Source organism: Nipponia nippon, unplaced genomic scaffold (assembly GCF_047370975.1).
Source record: "Nipponia nippon isolate SJK-2023a ecotype South Korea unplaced genomic scaffold, ASM4737097v1 scaffold_4, whole genome shotgun sequence".
Lineage (NCBI taxonomy): Eukaryota > Metazoa > Chordata > Aves > Pelecaniformes > Threskiornithidae > Nipponia > Nipponia nippon.
The window spans coordinates 103,870,297-103,896,288 of record NW_028262358.1 but is presented as its reverse complement, the minus strand read 5'-3'; the positions used below and the strand labels follow the sequence as shown (position 1 = coordinate 103,896,288).

Below are 25,992 nucleotides of genomic sequence, written 5' to 3'. Positions count from 1 at the left end.
TGTTTTTTCCACGGTAGTTGAATGGCTAACCCAGTCACCCAGGGAATGAGTTTGGTTTAGGACCCTTCTCAGCTAAAGGTGGTCCGAGCATTACTTTCTCATCTGACCACTTTTCCCTCTATTTCAGACAATGGTTATTCTTTCACATGCTTCACTGGACACAACTCTAGATGCAATATTTCTCAAACCTTTCAGAAGCATCACCTCCTCTGCACTTACTTATCTTCAAGTATGAGATACTTCCTTGAGCCCCTTTATAGTGAGAAGAAGATAACAACCTGCCACACAGGCTAGATGTCCACATGAGTAGTAACTTTGCTGATAAGTGAGGAGCCCAGGCAATCCACCCTCACCTTTTGAGGGCTAATACTAGTATAGCTGATTTCTGTTCTCCTATCCTGGCAGAACATGGATTTTTATCAGCGCAGAGTGATCTTGTTGGTTACCATTAAATCATGTATTTACAATCCTCTGAATATGCCAAAAGATATTAAATGTAAAATTAATTGTATGGCATGTGTGATGTACTTACTATATACATATAAACAGCTGATGTAAGTTAAAAAAATGTGAATGTGATCAGAAGGGATTACTACATTTTAACTATTTGCTAAAACAGTTCTTCATCAATGTACAGGTGTCCATTTGAGATGTTGAGGCCGTGATGATCACAAAAAAGCAAGTCAAAAATCAAATGCATTGTTGTTGTTTATTCAGATGAGTGAAGCAGAGGTTAATGGGCAATTTGAATCGGTGTGTGAATCAGTGTTTAGTGAAGTTGAAGCTCAGGCAATGGATGCCCTTGACCTCCCTGGATGTTTCCGAACAAGAAGCCACAGTTACTTGCGTGCCATTCAGGCAGGCTATTCCCAAGATGATGAATGTATACCTGCGATGGCATCTTCCAACATCACCTCAACTATCAGGTCAACCACAGGTAAGCAAATCTACGATGACCCTTCCACTGTTCTGCATGTAAAAATATGTCTTCTTGTTTTATAGAAGGATGTTTGACACTGGAAACGATTTCCCTGTGTAGTGATAATATTTGATACCAGTATTCTTAGGTTTCTAATACTGTACCATTGTGGCTCCAGCTTGGAATAAGCTCCTTCTGAAGAGAATCCTGCAAGCACAATATAATGGACCTGCACTTCAGCATAGCCATAATTTGACCTCCATTTCCCATACATACAGTTATCCAGGTGCAAATGTAAAAGTGCAAGTGCAAATGGTATAATTTAGATATTAGACATTTAGGTATTTTTATCTATCAAGTAATTGATATTCTAAATGAGATCATTTGCACTGATTTTAATTTAGGTCCTTAAAGTACCAAAAGGAAAAGAGAAGCAAGATTTTAAATATTTGGTCTAAACACTTACAGGCAATTAACTTGATAGGGAATTAATTACTTTTAGAAAAGGTGTAACCAGTTGTATCAATACACTGAATCATAAACATTACGGCAAGCTTCACACATCTGCTATTACTCATCAGTAACCATTAGCATTCATTGTTATGCCATTCACTTTTAGGATTTTTTAGCATTCTTCTGGCCACTTTCTATTCTTTTATTAGTTGCTTAGCAAAGATTACAGCTTTATTCATTTTAGAATATTAGCATTTACTATTGGTAGTGAAAAGATTGCACAGATAGTAGTTAAATAATTAAAATGAAATCTATAACAAATATGTATTCTTTGTTAAGTGATCCAAATTCATTTTTGTGTTTCCAAATATGTTAATGTCACTTCCTAATTATGATATTGTCCTTGCCACATAGTATTAAATTGCAGTGCAGGCTACCCATCTATAAAAGGTAAAAATAGAGCTCAAAATGTATCATGCAAAAATACTTTTTAAATTCTTTGCCTGACACATCTGTTGTATAACGGAACAGTGGGAGCTTAGAAAGGAAGTAAGCTGAGGTTGAATAACATAAATTTGCATTCCAGAAGTAGCATAAAATGTTGTTTTATCTTGAGCATAGTATTTTAATTGCTATATATAACTTTGTGTAAAACTAGAAGTTGTGGCTTACAGTGCCACCTCTAGGGATATTTCTGTCCTTTGTTTAATAGAGATGCTATCATGATATACGATGAGATTTTATTGCTACCTCAGAGACTAATTTTCATCTTTGTCATATAGTAATGATGTGTGATTACTATGAAGAAACCTTCCATAGCAAAAGACACAACTAAATATCTATTGTAGTGTATGACTGCAGGTACTGAATTAGAATACTTTCAGAATTACTTTGGTTACCAAGTTGATTCTTTTTAACCTAAGCTGTCTTGAGTTTATATGCTAGATAAGCCCAAAATTCTCACCAAAAAGAATTTATTTTATTTTCTCTAGAGCAAAAAGCTGAATAATAGAATATGTTTGGGAAAATAACCAGATTAGGCAGTAAATATGTTTGCATCCCAGTGTTTTCATACTTATGAAAAACATTTTGCATTGATTAGCAGTCTGCTGGCTAAATAATGTGGTTTTGAAAACTTTAACCTTCATTTCACACATGACTTCTCCCTCATCTCAGAAATGATTTATCAGATAGTTTTTCTTGCCCAAATGTGTAATCTTTCTGCTTTGTTGTGCGGCGGTGATATTGACATTGTGTAGAAAAAAGATGATGTGAGATGTTTTCCTGAGCCAAAACTGTTTCCAAGCCTATAGACTGTATACAGTTCTGAGTGTGGTTCTGTATTCAAAATATTATCTCTGTACCACTGAGCAAGTTTGTCCTTAGCTTATATGTAAGATAAATATTCAAATTAGAAATATTTTTCTCATTTACAAGAAGAGTAAGGATTATGTGATTCACTATTAATTGAAAATTTCAGTTGCCAAATAAGTTCTTGTTTTTAAAACCCTAGGGGTAACTCTTCCATATTTCTCTCTTCAGCCCCTGTCACTTTGGAGGGAGATGCTTCATTTCCTATCATCACTATAATTAAAAAAAAAAATATCTTACTTCTCCAGCCCTTTATGAAAATTGTAAAGGAAGCAGTTGCCTGAAATGTGAAAATGGTGTTGGCAGATATTTGACATTTTATACAGGCTTCATTCAAACAAATGTCAAAAAGGTCAAAGTTTCACATCAGCCTTCAGTTCCAATTCAGTCTTTTGAATTCTTAGGAAAATTACATTACATTAATTCCTTTTTTGCTTCTGATGTAACAAACTCTTCTTGTCAAAGAAACTAAAACAATTTCTTAGAAAATTAACAGGCATTGCAATTTAATTATTACTTGAAATTTTAGTGATATAGGTCATGACTGCCTCATATCGATTTTGTAAAGCAATTAAATCATAACACACAAGCTTAGCTAAAAATTAATTCATGTAACTAAAAATGTAAATCTAAAATAAAAAATGTAATATTTGATCTATGAATTCAATTACAAAAGTATGGAATATATACAGCATACAGCAGGAACATATAAGCAGCATGCAGTTTCCTAAAATGTTCCTAGATGCATTAACAGCTTTCAGAAGGTAGAAAGGTTGCAACTATAATGAATATTATGTGGGACATTATTAATGGACTCTGTTAAGAGGGTTTTCTAATAGATGGAAAAAGAACTACCAGTAACTAGCTCTTCTTAAATGTATATAACTTTACAGAGAAAGCCAGATGGTTCATTGCTAATGTAACTTTTATTGTTAATATAACTTTTGCACAGACCCATGTAGTTTAATTATTTGTGGAACCAGACTTCCCCACCTCTGACAAAGACTCTGAAGAGACAAGACATAGGGCACTACCTGATGCCCCAGATGTCAATGAATGAGACAAGCGGCAATGCAGAGGAGGCAGCCAGCATTTCTGGCACACTGTAAGCTAGACCTGGACTCTGTGTGATCCCTGCTAAGACTCATATTTCATTGTGGTTAGGGCATTTCTAGCCATCCTGATTCATTTTGTAAAGAGATAATGAACCCAGTAAAAACCTACTTCACGTTAAAAGGCATGAATGACAGTGTATGCTTTCTGTCTCTGAACTGCATCCAGTTGCAGCTGTCAGATGCACAGCTGAGAAAATACAGCTCCAGCTGCTGCTGCCTCCCACCTTGTCCCTCCATCACAGACAACATGTAATTTCCTGAATGGGAAGTCACAGAGTGCAGTAGTCATCCTAACTACTACTGCCTTACATCGTTGCTACTCTTGCAAGTAGTGCTTCACTTTTCACGAAGAGTACATAAAATCTGGGTCACTTTTCCAGGTAGTACCAGCTCCCTTCCCTATTGTCTAAGTATATCTGCACGTATATACGCTACGCTGTCAGCTTGGAAGGCTCCTTCCTGGTAACGTCTGGCTAGTGTAGCAGAGTGCTGCGGGGAGGTACGCAAGCTACCTGAGGTACCGGAGCTGTGTCACCACCAGCCCAGTGCATAGCGGGCCCCAGCTGTATAGTCCTGCAGGGAAACAGTGCAGTCGGCTGGGAGCAGTGCCGCAGTAAGACATTATCCCACCTGCAATACCTGGGCTGCTCTACTGAAAAGTCATTCAAATACCCTGGTACAACACTGAATTATACTATGAAAACATAACCAACAAGGAGGTCTGGAAGATCTTAACCACTCTCCAGTTGTTTCCCCTTTGCCTGAGAAGGTCAATTTCTTGTTGTTACACATCCTATATGTAGAGAGATTCCTGTATATGACTTACTTCATATGTTTTAGAATATTTCAGGATGTTTCCTCACAGTTTTTCCTGCTAATGTTTGATTTTACTGTGAATGCAGAAATACTTACTGAGTTGCAGTGATACTGGAGGTAGCAGTTAGGATGGTCTGTTGTGAAGCAGAAGAACGTGTCAAAATCCCTTCTCTGAGACAGAAGATAATCTGGTATTTGCACCTTTGGCCATCCAGGATATCCTGAACACCAGGTTATCATGTGTTCAGATGGGGGGGGCACACTCAGTTTCTCCTGATGGCATTATTGTAGAATCATAGGATCATAGAATGCTTTGGGATGGAAGGGACCTTTAAAGGTCATCTGGTCCAACCTCATGCAATGGGCAGGGACATCTTCAGCTAGATCAGGTTGCTCAGAGCCCCATCCAGCCTGGCCTTGAATGTTTCCAAGGATGGGGCATCTACCACCTCTCTGGGCAACCCGTTCCAGTGTTTCACCACCCTCATCGTGAATTTTTTTTTTTTTTAAATACGTTGTATAAAACACTTTCACCTTTACTGAGAGAGACACTGCTGCCCTAGCCCACTGCTCAGGACACTCACCCATCAGGTGGGGTATCTGCTTAGTGAATATTGCTTTTGTATGCAAATTGAAACAGCTAAAACAGAAAAGACTAAATATCCTATAAGGAGGAACAGAAGCACTCCAGTCAGGGGTACCAAATCCTTCTCCAGCAACAAGCACAGACTGAGTGGCCTCAGTTAAGCTCTTCAGCTTTTAGGCTGATGAATAAAAGGAAGCATCATCTTCAGTTTCTTAAAACTACACCACATCTTCCTCTAACCCAAGTTATTTGGCTACAACGGTATTTGTTGATGAATGGATTAATGACAAAAAAAAAAAATCCACCTAGCTATGGACTTCAGCACAATGGGGACTGGGTCATGTCCTAAAGGCATCTTGGATTTCTGTCCTGTGTTAAGTGTCAGTCCAAGATCACGTCTCCTGCTTCAGGGATTTCCAGCTGATCTTGAAAGAAACATAGCATGAAGCACTGCTGCTTTCAGGGGCTATAGTTACTAGCCTTAAGTGGCCAGTACACTGCATTACAATGGCTTCATTTGTTTAGAAAAAGTAGCATCATGCAAACCTGTCAGATCAGTTGTATATGCACCTCCTTTTATCTAATTCATAGTAGGTAGCTCTACTAAACTCGTGCTTCCTAAAGAGTCTGCTGAAAAAGATGAGATGTAGCGAACTGTCTTTTGTCCATTTTATTTTTCTCAGCCAGTAGGACTCTGCTTGGCAATGAGTAAACTTCAGAGAATTCCACATTTACTGAACTATTGAGCACTAATTCCAAAACCAATTAATTCAAACAAGGTCACATTGCATGAGGGAGTTTTCGATTACAGCTCATACGATTACTCAGAATGCCTGAGGAATTGCAGATTTCCTTTCTCCTGACTTAAAGCTATTTTCAGGTTTCCATTTTTGAAATACGGGGCTATGAAGGGTGAATTCTTAGAGCACATGTTTGACATTCAGCCACAGAACTCTCATTGCCAGTAAATAGATTGCATGGTCATGTACCTACAAACCTAAAGGCATGAGAATATGATATTTCATCAAGAAGTTGTACTGTTCCATAGCACAGCTACCCCTGCAGACCCCAAAAGGACTGATTCTCTGGTTGCTAGAACACTAATGACAGTAGTTATTTTTGTTTGGTTGTTTGTTTTTTTTTTCCAAAGATATGAGGATACCAAGGGCAGGCAAAAGTTTAAGTCATGGTGCTACTGCATACGGAGCTAGTGGAGTTCAGTGAAGGGTCACTAAGAAGACAAAGGGTCTCAAGCATCTCTCCCATGAGGAAAGGATAACAGAGCTGGGACTGTTCAGCCTGGAAAAGAGAAGGCTCGGAGGAGATTTTATAAATGTACATAAATATAAAAATTGGAAAAACACGCTCCTCAGTTCCCAGAAGAAAAACATTTTATGATCAATATATATGTGATTTTCTTTTCTCAAGAATGAGATACTTCATCCAGGTGGCTGCTTGGATCTTCTTAATCCAATGCACTATGGCTAGGAAAACCCAGCCAAATGGGGGAAGACATATGCATGAAGTAACATCTCCACAATTTCTGTTCTCTCTGTAGAAATAAATGCTGTCTTAGAGGTTTTTACTGGTATCCATTGCTAAATAATAGCTAGCAGTGGTATCGACAACACGTATGTTTAAAACCACAAAACCTTAAGTCCAAATAAGATATAGAAGGCTTGTTTTCTCAATTATAATTTGCCTATTGACTTTCTTTAATTACTGTTGGGGCTCCACGGAATTATCTGGCACTCTAATTCTCTGCAGGAAACATACCATATATCTGTGGGAGCACTTGGGGATCCTGAATTAATACTTTGATGCTATGCCAACTTGTGTGCCTATACTGAGACAATAAATCTTATACTAACAAATGATGAGCCCAGTTCTACACTTGGATACGCACACATCATTTTCATTGCTCTGGGTATATCTGGGGGGAATAATTAGTCTTTAATTCTTTTAAATATATTGAAGTTCTGCTGCTATGCTGACACTGCTGTTTAATAGCAGCTCCACGTGGTGGAAGTGGCCCAGGGAGTCACTGGGATGAAGGTGACACAAGCCCTTTGGTTAGAGGAGTTCAATAGAGGATGGCCAAGGAGCCATTGCAACTGTTCATAAGTAAGTCAGGGATTCCCTGAGATGGAGTAAGGCTGTGCTAAATGGGGCTGCCTGGCTGCCTGGCCTCTTCAGGCTGATGAGGCATGAAAACAGTTGGAGCAGTAGCCAGGAGGTTTTCATAATTCTCACTCTCCTTGGTACAGATGATCTGCAAAGGCAAAGACGAAAAATGAAGTCACTGCCTTCCATCTATGGTTAGTTTAAAAAATGTGTAATGAGTGTTTCTCCCCTACTCCTGCTGTTCTGTGCTTGACATAATTCCTCTGTAACCTATTAGATTTGCCAGACAGCTGGTTCTTTTTTTATTAAAAAGGACACCCATGCTCCCTTTCCTGTCAGAATTTTTCTTCAAAGCTGTTCTGTGGGATCAGTTTTCACAGTTTTCTCAGCTTCATTTTCTGTATCATATTATAAGGAAGAAAAAAAAAAAAAAAAAAAGAATGTATAAGAAAGAGATAAAATCATGCAAGGAAGGTGATTCACTACTTGGGTGTTTGAAGCCTTCCTGACATGACAGAAGCTAACAGTGGCAGAGGTAAATCTCAGCCCAGCTATTTAGCTGGAGGTTGCCTGAGGGTTTTGTTCTCAGGTGGGTCTGTGCAGCTGTGGGAAGCTCGCAGGGCGGGTGAGCCTGGAAGCACCTGTTCATAGTGCTTCCTTGTACTTGTAGTGAAAAAGAAGGCAGGACCACTCTCCTGCCAGTGCTTCTCCTTCTGTGTTCCTCAGTGAATGAAAAAAAAACAACTCTAAGGAGCCTTCTCAGAAGCTCTGCATGTATTCAGTCCTGGTTTTTGTTGAAGGCATATATGTCAGGAGCCATAATGATGACGTGCACTGGAACTACCGTGCTTGCTGTGCTGGGTATAGACACAATATTTTCATTGCGTTCTGACACTAATTTTTACTAGCTCACATGTAGTATTTCATCCATCAGGGCCTCAGCCCATGTTAATGTAACTAAGCATAACTCTCTTGCAGCTGACCCAGTTTTGCTTGCTGACAAACTGGCCCTTAGCTTTGTTACGCTTTCAGTACAACACGGGTGTGAGCCGTGTTCTGCTCTAGCTCTTTACAATACTTTTTTTTTTTCCGAAAAAAATGTTTGTGCAGCCACAGGGGAATTCCTCTCCTGTGGGTCCTAGCAAAGGCACAGGGGCCAATAGAGGGTATGTGTGAAGAAAGAGAGCAGCACTTCAAAATGACAATAAACTCCTTTACGGCAGGTCAGGTCTCACTTCCATAGGGACCCTTCCACTTCTAGAATGTACATTGGATAGTAAAGCTCTTTCCAAAAATGTATTATCAGGCATTTAGGGAGACAAGTTCAGGTGCTTTCGCTACTGTTCGGCGTCATGGCAAGGACATTTGGATTAATGCTTGCCACTTACAAATGTACTTCTCCTAAGGGACATTATTTTTAACTTGCAAAATTGCCTTTTCCAGGAGAATAGAATGCCAGTGGGCAGATGCCACCCAAATTCTTCCCAATAACAGAGGCATCTGAAGGTAGAGGCAAAGCCAGTTCTTCATTATTTAAATAAAGTTGTATATATGTTTGAGTGGAGAGGCACAGAAGTAAGAGAAAAACTTTTATAGTTACCTTTAGTTTTACTCCCAGCAAATTCTCCGTTTTGTTAATATAAAAAACCTCTTGGGATGCTTTCACATCTCTGCCATGCTCTCAGCAACTCCCATCCTCTATTTTGACTTCCCTGAAACGGAGTTTCATCAGGATGAGCTTGTACTTAAGTCTCCATTTCTGTGTCAGGAATTTTACTCAGACTCAGATCTAGAAGGGCAATTGGTAAACCTGATACTTAAAACATTACTTGAAAAACTTTTTTCAGAGGATCAGAGAAAAAGATACTAAAATTGGTGACAGTCCTAGGGCATAGCCAGACAGAATTAGCCTTTGGCCAAACAGGTTAGTTGAATGATATGGGATTTGCCTCCAAATCAAGTCATCTAAACATAGATGCATTCATGCAAACTAGTTGTCTAAGTTCTCATGACAATAAATTCAAATTCAGTTCAAAGATAATTGGCTGGTACCATTTGAGACATCCACATGGGACCTACAAGACAGTTGCATCCTCCTGGGCAAGCTGCTGCAAGCTAGGCAGAAGGGCCTAGGACCTCTAAAAAGGTATTAGATACCTACGTTTAGGTGAGTTTGACTCAGACTGAATACAGTGTATGGATCCTATTGCGCACCAACAGAGAGTCAGCGAACCTCTACCTACACTGACATGTCTTACGCTTACCTAATAGCACCCCGATACTTACCAAAAAACTCCGTACTCACTCTAAGGCTAAGGTTTAGTCTCAGTATATAGTTCTTTAAAATGTACACACAGGAAACCACAAATATCAGAGCAATCCAAGCAGCTCATCACTACTCCCCAGGGGCAACTAGAGTACATCCAAACAGGTTTAGGGAAGATACTGAGGAGTCTGAAGTGAGTAGCCTATCACTTCACTTTCTGAGACTGGGAACAAGAATATCAAGGGCATATCAATGAGTCATGATTTTTATATGCATTTCTTTTTTGTTGTATTAAATACAAATGAACCTTTTGGGATAGTTCTGTGTCCAGAAAAATACATATATTGCCACTTTTTGTCTTCTTCCCCCAATTGAAAAAAACATAAAATTTCAGTCATAAAAATTCATCTCACCTAATACATATATCTAAAATGTAGCTGTCAAAGGCAGTCACATTAATGTCCTATTATAGTCAATGAAATGTGATTTATCTCCTCTAGGATTGGTATCTGTTATGAAAGAAGTTGTCCTCTGGACGTCCCTATTTCTCTCTGTTGCCTATAAAAATAGTCTACAATGATGGCACAGTATAGCTAGCTAACTTTTATAAATCTGAGGTAAAAGTCAGGCCTATTCAAATTGCAATATAGGATGAAACTAAAGATTAAATCTTTGTCCCTCTGAAAACAAGGATAACTGAGAGAGCCATGCTCTGACTTACAGGGCTGAGAGCTCACACCCTGCAGCATCATTTGCTGCACCGAAATACAGGGCTTGCAGCCTGCAAGTAGTTTTCTGGGCACTGGTTTTAACACTGATACTGACTCCATCTTCATCTTGGGTAAAATGATTTCTTGATTTGACTATTGCCTGTATTGTTACCAATCTCAAAAGTACACTCTGAGATTGTGTCCAGACTTGTAGCTCTCTGTGATTAAAAGAATGATTTAAAGGTATTAAATTATCTTTCATTAAAATATTTTGCAATCATTTAAATTCTTTAATGTAGGACTGTTATCATAATACACTGCTAAAATTATTCCATTGTGCAACACTTCCTTAAGATTAATGAGCAAACTTTTTCTCATCCTATTCAGTTTGGAATTCCTTACTGTAAGTTAAAGAAAATCACAAGCTGCCCATAGTTACTGTAAGAATGAGAATAGAAAATATACAAACAAAACCAATGATAAGCCTACATAATATGTCTGTAAGTGGGTTTAGGAGGCTGATGGAAATAATTTGACTTGAGTAATAAGGGTATGTGGGAGGTCAAGAAGAGATTTTTTTTTTAAGTACAAAATTACAGCAATATTGGTTTGATTCTACTGAAAAAATGTTTTCAAATTTTCTATTTTATTTCAATGTGAAAAGAGTAGCCCAGTAAGACTGACTCTTAGCTTTTGGAGCACTTTTTTCTCTTTGTCTCTTACTGTTTTGATGATGTGACAAATGCAATCCGTATTCCTGAAAAACTGCACATACATTGTGTAAATGAAATAGAGGATAGTTAAAGGTACATTTTTCCTTCCTGCAACTGAAGAACTGAGATGGTGTTTTTTAATGCAACTTCAGTATTTTAGGGGCACATAGGAACTGTTTAGAAGAGCAAAACAGCTGTCAGCACTTTGCCTTGCCATCTACAGGATGCTGGTTAGGCTATAATTTCTCGCTAATTAACTGATCTAAAATAGAACCCTTTGTAACTAGTCCATCAGCAATCCATGAGGTTTGTGTTGCCCACATCTCTTTTAACTTTGGCAAAGGCTTACAGTTTCTGATCTTGATGTCTTGTTTGATTTGCATTTCTGTTTTGAGACTAACATTAATTACACTGTCAAAACAGATTTTATCGTTTACGTAACATGGGCTGCCTACAGACCTAAGTTTCCTCAATATGGAGGTAACAACTTACGCACTGAATGACTTGATTACAGTAATTCCTTTTATACTGTTCTCCTCCTTAGAGAATGTAGTGTGTACTTAGACTCCAGCTTTTTCCAAATTTAGTGGTCACATTTCCACTTAATTGTTAGTTTCCTGTACAAAATCAGATAGATGTACAGAACTTAAGCCTAACAGAATCTACTCTGAATATTGATTCTAACCTGATGCACACACAAATTTTTTTTTCAGTGGGATTAACAGCATGGTCTAGTCCTGTGCCTAAAACTGTGCAATCAATTTAAAAACTACAGAAATACAGAAGGTTTGCTTTTCATACCTCTGTGGAGCTACAAAGGGACCTTGGGCCAAGCTATTACTAGCTGCTATATAGTAGCTTCAGCAGAAGGGATCAAAGAGCAGGAAATTAAGATTCAGTCATTAATGCAGGTAAATTCCATGCAGGCTTGCTTTAACAGCCAGCTCACAGGGGATGTGGAGCAGAGGAGATGAAGTTCCCACCTTTCCAATAAACACAGGTAATGGAAGACAGGAGACGTTATGTCCCAGTGCATACCAGAGTCCTACCAGTGCTGTCACACGGACAGAGCTTTTGGCTGGAGCTTATCTCACCCCTTTAAGCATTTCAAAATTAGATGTCCTGATCTGAGCTGGTTGTCCTTGATTCTCTTTACGGTTGACAGAGAAAAGTAGGCATCTGCATAGGATGATTCATTTCCTGGTGAAATAAGCATCTAAAATGGGTGAGAATTGCCCCCAGAATTGCTTTTTTTTTCCTTCCAGTAATTCTAAAAGAGATCAGACAACTAACTTAGACTTGGATGACTGTGTTTTAAGTGACTAATGTGAGGTGAGATGGATTGCCATGTATAGTTATCAAATACTGTCTTGAAGGTATGATATAATTCATTGTTACTAAAAGACCTTGCTTAAAAAACTGGCACAGGATAAATGCAGCATTTTGCCCCCATGGACTATGGCAACATGAGACCATGAATTAACATCTGACTTCAGGTTGTAACAAATATCCAGGTTTACCTAATCATAATACATGTAAAATTACCCATCAGGAAAAAAGGTTAGGAAGTTATAGATACCTACCACCCAGACAATGATTTGGGTTATATAGTTTAAATAAAATGCATATAAACTATGCTGATAAAACTCATCTGTGTGTAAGCAGTCTTTCCAAGAAAATATCTCACAAAAATATCCCTGTGAATATATCACTGTTTCTTAATCTGGAAAGCAAGAAACAGAGCTCTTTTCATGGATACCCAAGCTCAAAAAGACTCTCTCTCTACTGAGAAACTACCTGGTCCCTTTACTGGGTAGGATTCATTGTGGGGTGCTGAATGAGAAAAGGGAAGAAGCAGGAAGATAGGTTAATAACCAAAGTATCTCTCTGATTATGTTTGAGGGAAATCTATCCAAGATTCGATTAAAAGAACTAACTTAATTTAAAACAAAATTATCTCTTGAATTTCAAGCACAGTATGACATTGGTAAGTTTTAATGACTGTTTTTGCAAGGTTTGAATATCCTTACAGTTCAAAAAAATGCTCTCATTACCTTACAAATGGAGAAACTCTTGAACATGGAAAGCCCTCAGAAATGACAGGATCTTTCACTAGCAGAGCAGCAAGCAAAGGTGTGGACCTATCCAGGGAGCAGCAAAGAAAAGGGCTGGAGGAGCCCGGTCTGTATGAGAATGTGACGTGTCTTCCTCACCTGCCCCATACTCACATACAGCCGATGTTTCAATTTAAGTGCAAAGTGCGTGTGTTTGAGAAGTACTTTGAAAGACTTGCATTTACATTCAGTTAGCACTGCCTAGGGTCAGGTGATGGAGCAAAACAGTTTCTTCTGTGCAGAGCCTGAGCACATACTGCTCCAGCACTGAAAAGAGAAGGTAGACCCCGAATCACTGGTGTAGGTCTTTGAGGTAGCAACTGATGGCACACATAAAAAATGGCAGACTTGGATCCAAACAGACTAATTTACCGTAACCTTTTGCCCTCATTCTAGCTGATCACTTCTTCTTAATTAGGTAGCCAGAGACTACACATGTCAAAACTAAGCATTTCTAAATCATCTTGTTATGACTGAACTTTAAAGGTATTACTGATCCAAGAAGGAAATCCCTTTCTAACATTTCAGAATATGACTTTAGGAAAAGCCAGATTTGCTTTCTAAAAAATTAAACTGGCCTGTTTGACACTACAGTCTCCTTTTAATTATGTTTGGCCTTGGACATCAATGTATAACGGAAGTTGACAAGAGGCATATATAAAAAGATGTGTCCCAACATCCTCTCTTTTAAATAGGGACTTGTATTCTTATTTTTGACATCCATGGCTTGGTAGAAAAATCATCAAAGAGTTCATTCTTTTTGCGGGAAATAAACTCTTTTTGTGGCTGAGTTTTTTTTTCTCAAAAGTACCCTTTGATTTCTTACTGTTCATTGTTCTTTGTTTCGAGAAGTAACAGTTATGCATCCATATGGACATTTTTATTTTAAGAGTAGATCAGAGGTCCTGATGACCATGATGGAGCACAGTGAAGAGATTTCAGAGGATTTCAAGGACAGCCATGTTAGCTGGGACTGTAAAAACCTTTGGCTAGAACAGTATTCATGGAGGTCAGAAGACTATACTGATAACTGAGTACTCTTTTCATACAGGATTAGATTTAATTGTGGCCTTTCATTATGAGAAGGTCTCTTTTTCCTCTTCTGAAATGCTTCCAGGGTTAGCATTCACCTTCTCTGTGCAAAGCAGAAGATCTAGCGTCAGCCTGGGAGTCTGTACCGTGTTTCTCTCGGTGCTGTGGTTCCTCAGAGAAGCCCTGTCTGCCTGCAGCAACATGCCCCTGGGAGCTCTGCCTCCAGGGCAGCTCCACGCTCCCTGCAGAGTAATTATCCTCCTTCTGAATAAACCTCCTTACAAAACAGAAAATCCAGTTTACTCCTGCCATGTGTCATAAGGGACAACCGTTTCCCTTAATTGATGGTGCTTTCATGTAAATTCATCATCCAGTTAACTTTGTGATCTCAGCCTAAATAATGTTATTTTGACTAAGTGCTTAGTGGTTATATTGATTTGTAAAAACCCCTCAGGTGACTCTATCTTGCAAATGGACCAACAGCAGTGATTTATTAAACGGCTGCCTTTTGAAAGGTGTTCTGAATGTCACCTACGGCCACTGACATTTAATCAAATATATCATGTCTCTCCTTCTGCCTTTTGTCTGTGAATCTCTATGGATAACCTGAAGTTATATCTAAATTGAATTATTTTAGTCATTTTATTTCTAGTACGAACTGTGTTGGCACTGAAATATGGGCAGAGCAACTGACATTTCTATGGCTGTAGCAACAGTAACCTTAAGCAAGTTTAGTCAAATGCACTGTAGATAAAGAGGGGTATTCTGCTTCCAGGTGTATCAATTAAATAAAAAGAAATCCTGTTACTTACGAATTATCAGGAAACTTTCCTTGGATTTCTATTGTATGTGTCCAAACCGTCAAATTGCCGGTTCTCCAGTGCTGGGATTGTCTTCTCAGTTACCCTGCAGTATTGCCATAATGCCTGATACTCTGGTTCTGACCAGTGCTTTCCAGCTGGGATCACAAAGCACGTAAGAGAAATTAATGTGGTTTACAGAACAGGTCACTTGTAGCCATCTCTGTGCCAAACTCAGCACTGATAGGCAATCTTGTATATGTGAGGTCATCGGGCAGTTAAGGTATCAAATGTAAGTCATACACTAGGAGAAGATAACTGGAGCTGGCATAAATGGGCACTGCTGTCTTCACATAAAGGCAATGATCCTTACAAAAACAAATTGATGTGTTACACTTTTTCCTGCCTGAGTGACAAATTAATGCATGTTATGCTGCATTGCTACCTGCTCCTTTCTCCTAAACAATTTGTACCTGGTTTTCATCATCATTTAGTCTAGCCCACTATGAAGCAGCACAGAACCATTTTGGTTTCTCTCCATTTCTCTAACAATGTCTTTCCTTAAAGGAAAATCCAGTGGAGCTGCTTGCCCATGTTTATGTTGAAGCGGGGCAAGTACCTCAACAGTGAATACTTTGATTGAAATGGGACTCTGAAATATCCATTTAGTTTAGAATTAGAACAGTTTTTTATCAATTTTACCATTTTTGGTTAATGATCATAAGCTAACAGATGGAGATAGACTATATTTTATGAGCTCCAAAAAATATTTTTCCTGCTTTATTAAAAAAGGAAAAAAATAAATTCAGGTTTGTATATAGATAGCCTTTGAATACAACTGGAAGGAAAATTTTAGCTTCTTTTTCATAATTCCTTCTGTGTTTAGTTTAAACATTAAAAAGATATATTTACCTCTTGTGCCATCTACTTTCTTTTTCTTTGCATTTCAGAGCAGCTATAGATTTTACAAATTGATTAACAGCATGGCAGAAGGCTGTTGCTTTTACTTTGCTTGAGCCTCATTGCTCAGCAGCAGGATTGGTGAGAGAAATATCAGGAATGCCTAGCATATGCACACTAAAACTACCCAGAAAACTAAAGAAATCAGAAATCTTTGGTCGTCTTCTGTGAGCCACAGAAACAACAGAAGATTATCCAGGACTGGAGTTTTATATGTCAAAACCTGAAGCATGTCTCTGCTTCTGCTGAAGTCCACAATTTAAATCAGTCTCAAGTCGTACTGTGACAGCTCTGCCCTCCTGGTGCTCTGCTTTTGCAGGCCCCTGTCCTTACGCTGTGTTTCATCCCCGGCCGTTGTGCTGGCTCTGACACCCAGCTTGTCCTGCTGTGACTGAAGACAAGCATCCTCCATCCCAGTCGTCTTTTTCCCAGTTCAGCTTTCAGCACCAGTGCCCTGAATGGAGTTACTCGCACAGTGTCCTTGGCCAGTGCTCGGTACCCCGGAGCTACATTGCCGAGCACCAGCCCTCCCTGCAGGGATGGCAAAACCCAACGCAGCTCTGAAGTTTGTAGAATGATGGACCAAAAAATGGGGAAGACATGAAGCAGCACTGAGGAGGTTTTATGTGCTTACTTTGAACTAATAACCACTAAGGCCAATAAAATTTGCAAAGTAGCGAATGATGCAAAGCTGACAGGAGCTCCTATCCATCAGCATAAGAAGGGGATGATAAATGAAAAGGAAGTTCATTTTCTGTTAGGAAAAGGAAATGTTTCTTCCCGTATGTAATACGTGGTATGTATGACTGCTAAGGCCAAGGATTGAACATAATAGAAAAAGACATTACTGCTGATAACAGGAACATTCACAGATGTAATGGAAAAAATTTTTGAAAGTGACATAAAATGTCATGCTTCAGACCTTAAGCCAATACTTATTAGAGATCTAAGGCCAAGCATGAACAGTGAACTATGGATTACAGGGTTACCTTTGTCCTTTAACAAGACCCTAATCTATTATGTAGTCATCTCTTAAGTCAGCAACACACATCAAGTTTATCTAAGAGAAGTCTTGATCATCATCTAAGTTATCCCATTTACTTCACTGGAACCACTTGAATGATTAAAGCAAATAGAATTTGGTGGCAAGATTTGCCTCGTAAATTCACGCCTCCATCTTCTTACCTGATTTTGTTACAGTCTCCAATTAGTCCCAGATTTTTGTGGCTCTGAAACTGTTGTTCCAGATATGAACTCATTAACTGTGTAGAGATGGATTTTTTTATTCCCTGCTCAATATTTGATCTCTGTGACTGTAGCTTAGAAGTTAATCGGATTTCTTCCTGTCATATTTCACTGTAAATATGTAGCCAGTTTCTCATGAACTTTCAGTCTTTCTCCTGGTTTCTTCTCCTTGTTGGACATTTGTGGGTTTTTTAATTCCTGTTTAGTGCTCATGATCAAATGCTTGCCAGAATACTGCAGTAACTGTAATACTTGGTGGCTTTAAGACATGTCACTCCACCAAAACAATCAGAAATTTCCAGAATAAAATATTCAATCCTAGGGGAAAAAAAGAAAAAAAAAGAAAAAAAAAAAAAAGCAAGTGACTGTTTTGATTCTGCCACAAGGAGAATTTTTCTTTTTTAGAAATGTAAATGAAGTTTAAGTTAGCTATGAAGGGTTGCAGCAGAAGTTTAACATTTATATTCATTAGACAGAGGAATGACCTGCTGCCCAAGTAGTAGGGATATACTTGCTTGTGCTGTTTCATTATCACATTTACCATATGTTTCGTTATTCACTGCTATTCTTTTGCATGAAGACAGACAGTAAAAACCAGTAAATTAGTTATAACAGTGCTAACCTCTCTTATGTTATAGGTAAAAATATCTTCCTCTTCTGGATTTTACTCACCCTATTTCACCCCATAGTCTCTATTTCTAACGTCTCCCAGCATTTTGATCACTTGCATCTACATTTGCAGAGGGAAGGCGAGGGAGCAGGATTATGGCAGCTCTCTTAGTGGATACATTCCTTAGAGCCACTGCTTGAGCTCATAAGACACTGTCTTGATTTCCAAGCTTTACAGCCTCTCCCTTCTTTCGTGACAGGAGATAAGATTAGTGATAGGACAACAAAACAGCTCTTCAAAAAAAGCACACATTCTCAGAATCTGAAGAGCATGTTTTCACGTGTTTCACTCTGTTAGAGCAATTTAGCTCAGAGCAAGACTCTCTGTAAATCTCTACCAGAATTGAGCAGCATCAGTAGTAATTCAAAACATGCCTCAAATGAAGGTCCTCACTTCCTAGCTCTCCCCTTGCTCTCCTTTATTTATGATCACCCTTTTATTTATGATTATCAAGAATCAAAATTTAAGAGTAATCTTCTCTAGGCTCACTTTTCCCATAGGCTAGCCTGGCGATACAGGCTCAGCAGTCCCAAATTATTAGCAAATTCGTAAACTGGTCTTTTCTCTCCAGAGAGCGGCAACATAGCCTCATATCAAAAAGCATGACGGGAGAGGCACTCCTTCTGACTTCTTTGCTCATCCGCCCGTATTTGTACAATGGGAAGAGGAACTCTTGTAGAATCCTTTTTGGACTCAAGTAATCCCAATTCCAAGGTTTCCTGAGTCACTGTTGCAATGTCAAGGCATTTAACAACTCCAGAAAAAGGCAAACTTTTTCCTTAAGTCATTCATTATCCTGGTGTCTGCATGTATACATTATGCTATTTCAGCGTTATTGATATGGGGTAACATAATCATTTTCTTTATCTTCCTGCAATTATACAAGAAATGAATTGGACTTGATTTTCCTGTACAGGAATACAGAAAGCTATATCATGATGCATTTTTGTATTGGTCGCTAATTTTATCAATTATGATTATATGTGCTTTGGGGAAAAAACACTTCCATAACGGACATGCTTTTATTAGTACCAGAAAAATATAGTGGGCTTAGACAATTAGAAAATTCAGCTATGTGATATTAATGACTAAATATCTATCTCTATGAAATCTGTAAAATTTTGTAAGGAAGCAGTATTGGCACAATTCTGCATCTGTCGAGCTTTCTTGGAGGTTTATTGAGCCTGTTGCAGCAAGACAGAATCTATGTTAAACCAGCCTCAGACCTGCTCTGCTCATCAGACCAGAAGTCTTAGTTCTGCTCATGTATACCCAATTCTCCCAGTGTTTCAGACCCATATCTATATTTCCATATTCTCTGCATTTAAGTATATCCCCCTTCAATGTATGTTCTAAGGATTTAAGGCTTACTGCAGGATAACAGATAAAAAGTCACTGCTTTTGGTATTGTAGTTTTTGCTTGTTGTCCAAGTACGTAGTAGCTTTGTATGTATTGTAACATTTTTTGCATGCCTGGCATTTCCTTTTATTAACAGTATTGTGGATATTTTTAAAACACGTGCTTCTTGTGTTAAGTAGCCAATCTTGCCTAATTCCAGCCACTACACCTGGAAATATTTTTAAAGGTTAAAGTGTGGAATACTGTAAAATAGAAGTTTCTGAATAATATTTTGTTCCAGTATATTGATGCTACTTTCTTAATACACTGTATCAGTACAGAGCCCACAGTTCAGATGATAACAAGAGGAAAAAAAAAATCTTCCTTTATTTCTCTTATCAGCTTTACCCCATGTGGAAACAACCTCCGAAGCCCCAGTGTGTACCTACCCAGCACAAAATCTTAACACACAGAAATCCTCACTAACTCTCTTTCGTCTTCACTGTAATCTGGGACTCCAATTTCTACCCCTTGCTTCCTGGTTGAAATAAAATGTTGCTGTGGATACCCATCTGACTCTGAGAGACACTTTCAACTAATAGCGAGGTTCACAAAGAGCGCTATGTTGCACCGACTTCATTTTTAAGTAGCATAATCTTAATGTTAAGGTGATTTCTGTTGTGAAGTTTCCATCAGATTAATCTTGATTTCTCTTTTTTTTTTTTTTTTTTTTTTTTAAATTCTTTCCATAGCTGTAACTTACACAAGTTACAAAAAAACACCACCACCGGTACCCCCTCGTACCACTTCCAAGCCACTGATCTCAGTCACGGCACAGAGCAGCACAGAATCCACCCAAGACGCATACCACGACAGCCGGACTCAGAGGATTTCCCCATGGCCGCAGGACGGGCGAGGGATGTACAACTCCACCGACAGTTTGGACAGTAACAAGGCCATGAATCTCGCTTTGGAAACAGCGGCTGCGCAGCGCCACGCGTCCGAGAGCCAGAGCACCTCGATACGAACCAGTGACAAGGCCATTTTAGTGTCAAAAGCAGAGGAGTTTCTTAAGAGTCGACGTTCCTCTATAGGGATCCAGGTAGCCTATCATTAACATCTGTTCTGTGATGAATTGCTTGCCTTCTTTCTGTAAATAGCATAGAATGAGTCATTCAGCTTCACTGGCTCTAATAATCTAACAAACAACCCCTGGCTGCTTAGTGTTAATTGTAATTCACATCATGGCAATGTGGCTGTGCAGAAAAGTCTTTGGCTAATATGCTGTACCTGGAAGAAAATGAATGAATAAATCTCTAGGGAGGTTACCTGTCATTAACACTTGATATGAAAATTATACTGCAGAGCTACAGGTGAACAGCATGTTCATCTCCTTCCCTCCCTGAATTCACAGTCCTTTTTATGGAATTATGCCGTCTTTAAAATGCTTGAGTGTATTTTTTCCATTGTCTTTCTCTTTTGACCTTGGAAAATGTGTAATGATGCTGCATCTTCAAGTTATTCTACCTAAAAAGAGCCCCACCGACCCTTACTTTTAGTTGTGCTGGGGAGAATGTACCAAGGGAGAGAAAGAAATGTGCTGGTGTAGATACAGCATAATTATAGATGGCGAGTAATGCAATAATGTTAATAAGCACAGTCGTTGAGCATTCCTCCATTTGACCACCAAAAAATGGAATATTTATTTCACCTGACAAAATGTCTGTCAGGCTGTGGAAACCTCAGTTACGTTGTGTTGTTTCAGGTGAATGAAATAAGATGATTCCAAATGCAACTTCTGAACACTATTCGTTCTACTAAACAGAAAGCACTATAGATAGCGATGGTAATTTGGTTAAATCTCTAGGAAATACCAAGTGGTAATAAAAATCAGAAAGTTGAACTTGCAAAGAATGCAAAGTCCTTTGAGACACAGGAGTAGAGGCAAATTTAGGCTTCTGTTCTGCTGTTACTTAGACATATATAATTTTAAATATGTGAATATTCCCTTTTACATCACTAGGTTCTGTGCTTAAAAATCTCTACTTTTGCCAGATCAGCTATAGAGGAAATGCCATGTATTTTGGCATAGTTACAGGTATTGTGGAGACAGCAACATAGGTCTTGAGAAGGCAATAATCCGTGTAACAAAGCCCAGCAAGTGACTGTTCATCTACTAAGAAGTGTATTATTTTCTTTAAAAAGTAGTAATTCCATTTCTATTAATTTTAAAATGCAATCAGAGAAAAGTATTTGGGTTAAGCATGTCACAGCTACTGATTGAACTTCACTGTTTAACATCTTAGTGTGGTATAATTTTGCTGTTCCACAACGTATTGGACTAATGGGAAGGCACAGGCTTTGCCAGCAAGGTGCTTGTCCATTTCTCAACATAAAAGTATTTGCTTCTGCTTCTTTAGAGGCAAGAGAGTAGAATGCAATTTAACAGCAATAGTAAAATATTCAGATGGCTACTTTTCAAATATTCTACAAAGTAATTAGTGTATCCTAAATTGTTCAGAGAAGAGGCTTAGCAGATAACAGTGAAAAGCTCAAAGAAGCAGCAAGTAATTTTTGGTACCTTTTAGCCCCAAACCTGAAACTTACTCTTCAGAAAGGAATAGTATCTAGTGTTGCTCTTATCTCTTCTTTACAGCAGCTGTGCACAGTGATATTTAACAATGTTGGTGTCTTGCTTCAGTCAGTCCTGGTATTTCACCAATTAGTTCTGAAACTTTGATTACATCACTTGATCCTGTTTCTTACTGCAGGTGATGACCAGTGCTTTTCACTGGGCTCTGACCCTTCTTGGTATGTGGTGTGTTTGATAATATGTGTTTATAATCCGCAAAAACATCTGTGAAATGATTTCCATGGAGGCAGCAAATCTTCTGTAGCAATTTGTCATCTGATGCTTGGCCCATAATACTGGTCCTCAGGTGCACACACTGAAAAAGGCAAATATTGTTTGCAACAGCAGGTCTTAGAAGGATGAGCTGTTTGTTATCTTTTGAGAAGTACAAACTGCTTGGTTGTACCATTTGGCATTAGATAAGGTTAAAATTGCAAAATTACCCTCAACACAGTATCCTGAGAGCACATTTTAGTTGTTTGGGTTTTTTTCTGCAGTAAGTTTCAAACATTACATTAGTGTGAAAAATACCTTTCTGCAGCATTTCTAAGCAGAAAATGCATTTTGTTGTGTTTCTGTTGCTAGGTTTGTAAGGAATAAAAACACAGGGTAGAATACTCTTATTGCAGACTACATAAACAGTAATTTATGCCCCCAAAATACAGTTGAAGTATTTAATTTCTTTTAGACTTCTGCATCAAAGCACCTTAGAAAAGGATGTTTTTTATTTGCATATTTCCTTGATTGACTAAATGACTTGTTTTCTCATTAGCATGCCATGCCAGGGTAATGCATTGAATTTGCATTTATTTGCATTAATTAATTTGCTATCAGGATGGTTAATTTGTGCATTTTTTAATGTTTCCTTTCTTTAACACATTGGTGTGAGAATGTTTGCCAATGAAGCTTCATACAGGAGCAGAGAGGCACAAAGATAAAGAATGACCAGCGATGCCTCGGCATGTGGAACTGCTATGGACCCAGCCTAGGACTCCCATGTCTTTGGTATATATGATTTGTGTAGTGTACATGTAACGAACAGAACTCCTTTTAAAAAGTCCTGGCATACTAGGCATGTGCCATAGGGGTGGTATGCACGTGCATAGGGAGCCCAAGCTCCTAGGTGTGCATTGGACTTACCATGAAGATCAGTAGCACCCAGTCTGCAAGGACAGAGAACAACACAGATATGGTAACCCATCTCACAGTATGTTACCCCTATCCCAGATGGGAATTTTGACCAAAAAAAGCTTCAGAAACAAAGCTTTTCCAGAAAATAGCTGCTTTTTTTTTTTTTTTCACTGCCATATTTAAATCAAGAGGAATATTGTCAGACTTGTCAGAAGGCACTGGAAAAAATGTTGATTCCTAAATTCAAACAAATTGAAAAATACTGATTCTGGGATTCAAAATTTAGTCAGCATTCTTAAGAATACATATATAGAACAAAGAATAAAACTCTAGTAATACTAGTAGCTATAGCCTTCGTATCTGTCTTCTATCATGACAGCAGAAGACTAATCAAAGTATTTGAATTAAAATGGAGGGTAGAGATTGTCTAGAGTAAAATAACCACTAAGTCAAGAACAAGGTTATTGCTAATATATTTTCAGGGATTTTCCTTGCTCTTTTGCACACCCTGGTATATATGATAATGATTAACATTCAAAACCTGCTCTAGTTATAAACCATTTCATATTAAAAGCATTTGGATTGTAAAATATATGAGAAAACATGTCAAGAAATTACTCCTTATTTATTTCAAGTATTTAAAAACATGCAGTCCTTTGTTTTTTCTCTATTTAAAAGACATAAAGGCTTCTCCAAATGAACAGAAACCCTGGAAGTAGATGAGATGGAAACAAACGTTGTAAGTGTGGAGGCTGATTCATGATGATATTTTTGGAGACGAGCACTAATTGTAGCGTAGAGAATGGACTCTGTCATCTTCATTTATCATCAGGAGATCACACTTCAAGTATCTAGGGTTTTTTTTAATCTCCAGAATCTTCATTAAACAAATCATTCTTATAAATCAAAAGCTGTATTCAGGAGGATTAGTGCAATAACTCGGCTGCCTAATTTTTTGTGTCAAAAGGGGATCTTCTGCATAATATTTCTAGATATATATTTAATGAAATTATTAACATCATACGGTAAAAACTTTGTTCAAGAAACTCTGCAGTCTCAAACTGGAATTTCCCTTTAAGGCAAAGCATTTTGTACCCACATAGCATACTTACTTGGATGAGCATCTACATTTTCTTTGTACTGTTTAGGTTATACCATCCTTGTTAGTGATCTACTTCAGTGTACACATAGCAATCAAAAGAAACATTTGCATTGGTTACACTGGTCTTTGGATCATAAATGATCCAAAGTTTTAGAGGTAAGCGTTGTTCATTCTGCTCCTAAAATCACTGTCAGACTGTGCTTTTGTGAGAGAAGTGCATGAAGTCCTTGGCCTGCCGAAGTCAGTGAAAGTTTTGATAACACCTCCTTGGTACAGAGGCTATAACCTGGCCTTTAGAGTTAACATTGACCTATATACATATATATATATATATATATATATATACACACACACATAGACAGATAGACAGATAGACAGATAGATAGATAGATAGATAGATAGATAGATAGATAGATAGATAGATAGACAGATAGATAGATAAAGTCAGAATGCACAGGTTTAGCTAGTTAGCAGAGTTCCCATCCAGTGGTTGCATTTCAGCCTCCTCACTTGTCAAAAAAGCTTGGCAGTTGGAACTGTAGTTAAAACAAAGCTATAGTTATTTTAAAGCCATCTAATTTTTTACTCTTTTCACGAATTACTGTTGCTCGTTTTCTTAACTGCCATCTAACACAATGAAACATTTGAAGTGGGGAAGACCCAGACTGATGCCTTACAGAATATTTGTTGGTTCAGAACAATTTGCCACGTAGCATTAAACGCACCAAAAGAGTTATGAGCAATCACTGCTGTGTGCATTATTTTATTGTTACTATCTCATATTAGCTTGACACAAATCCTGTTTCTAAACCCTGGCATGCATTTTTAGCAAAAAGTGCTTTCTTAAAAGACCAGCGGAAGTTTTCAACCTGCTGTAGGATATTCTTGTGGTAATTAGCACTTACTGTGCCACGCAATGTATTTGAGTAGTCCAGATGTTCTGCTGGGAAGTAGTGGAGTAGCAAAATGGAGCCCTGTGGTGAGGCACAAAAAATCACTCAAGCATGAAAGTATAGGTTTATTTTGGTAGGTTTCTAAAAATTATTTTGAAAGAATATATGTCTTTTGGCTGATAAAAGTGTTCTATCAGTTAAGGAAAGCGGTAGCAGTTAGTACTGTAGTTTTATTTGAAGTATTTTTCCTGCTTTGAAGTCACTGCATACAAATGAGATCTCCCTGTACCTAAGAATGGTTATCTGCATTCACAATTACATGTACCTGATCTAGTGTCAAATTTAGTGTTTTCTTCCCTTTTTTACTCTTGTTATCACTGAGAAGCCTATGCAAGAGAGGAAAGGTGAATTATTTCCCTTCCTGTACATCATCAGAGACATTGTTTATTAAATTCTAATTATAGAACAAATTGGTTACAGCAGCGAAAACCCATTGAGCACAGTGAAGTTGCATGGGGAGACATAATGTGGCCCGAAGGACTCTTATTACTCATGCTTATGAGAAAGAAGAGAAAGACACCAGGTTAAAATCTGTTTTCTTACACATTGAATATATTAAACTCAAGCCTTCCTTAGAGACGGCATGTATAGAAGATAAGACTGGAATTTTTAGGACACTACAATGTTATGTTGCAGTGCTCATGTTTAAGAGCAGAATAACACTTTAATATAGAAATAAAGGTTGCTTTTAAGTGGTTAAAATTATTGGCTAAAAAAGCATAGTAAATACTTTGAAGGAATAATTTAGTCAGTTCATGCATCCTTTTCTAGAATGAGTGCCTACAAACAAACCAAGAATGATTATAACAAGCAAGTTATTTGCAATAGTGATTTGCATTTACTTAAATAATTTATTGTTAGTATAATTTACTTGTGGATCATTTATTACCAAGTCAGTGCCAGTATCTGATACTTAGTTTTCAAATTTTGAACTGGATTGG

At 38.1% G+C, this 25,992-nt stretch overlaps 1 protein-coding gene across 16 annotated transcripts in view; it reads left to right on the top strand.

Annotated features, from left to right (window-relative positions):
• Positions 1-25,992, top strand: part of DLGAP2 (DLG associated protein 2) — a 480,050-nt gene that overhangs the window by 421,977 nt on the left and 32,081 nt on the right. For all 16 annotated transcript variants that reach the window (XM_087775270.1, XM_087775281.1, XM_087775268.1 and 13 more), the window contains 2 exons: positions 718-937; positions 19,986-20,335. In XM_087775270.1, coding sequence (XP_087631396.1) covers positions 718-937; positions 19,986-20,335 — 570 coding nt within the window. The remainder of the gene's footprint in view (positions 1-717; positions 938-19,985; positions 20,336-25,992) is intronic.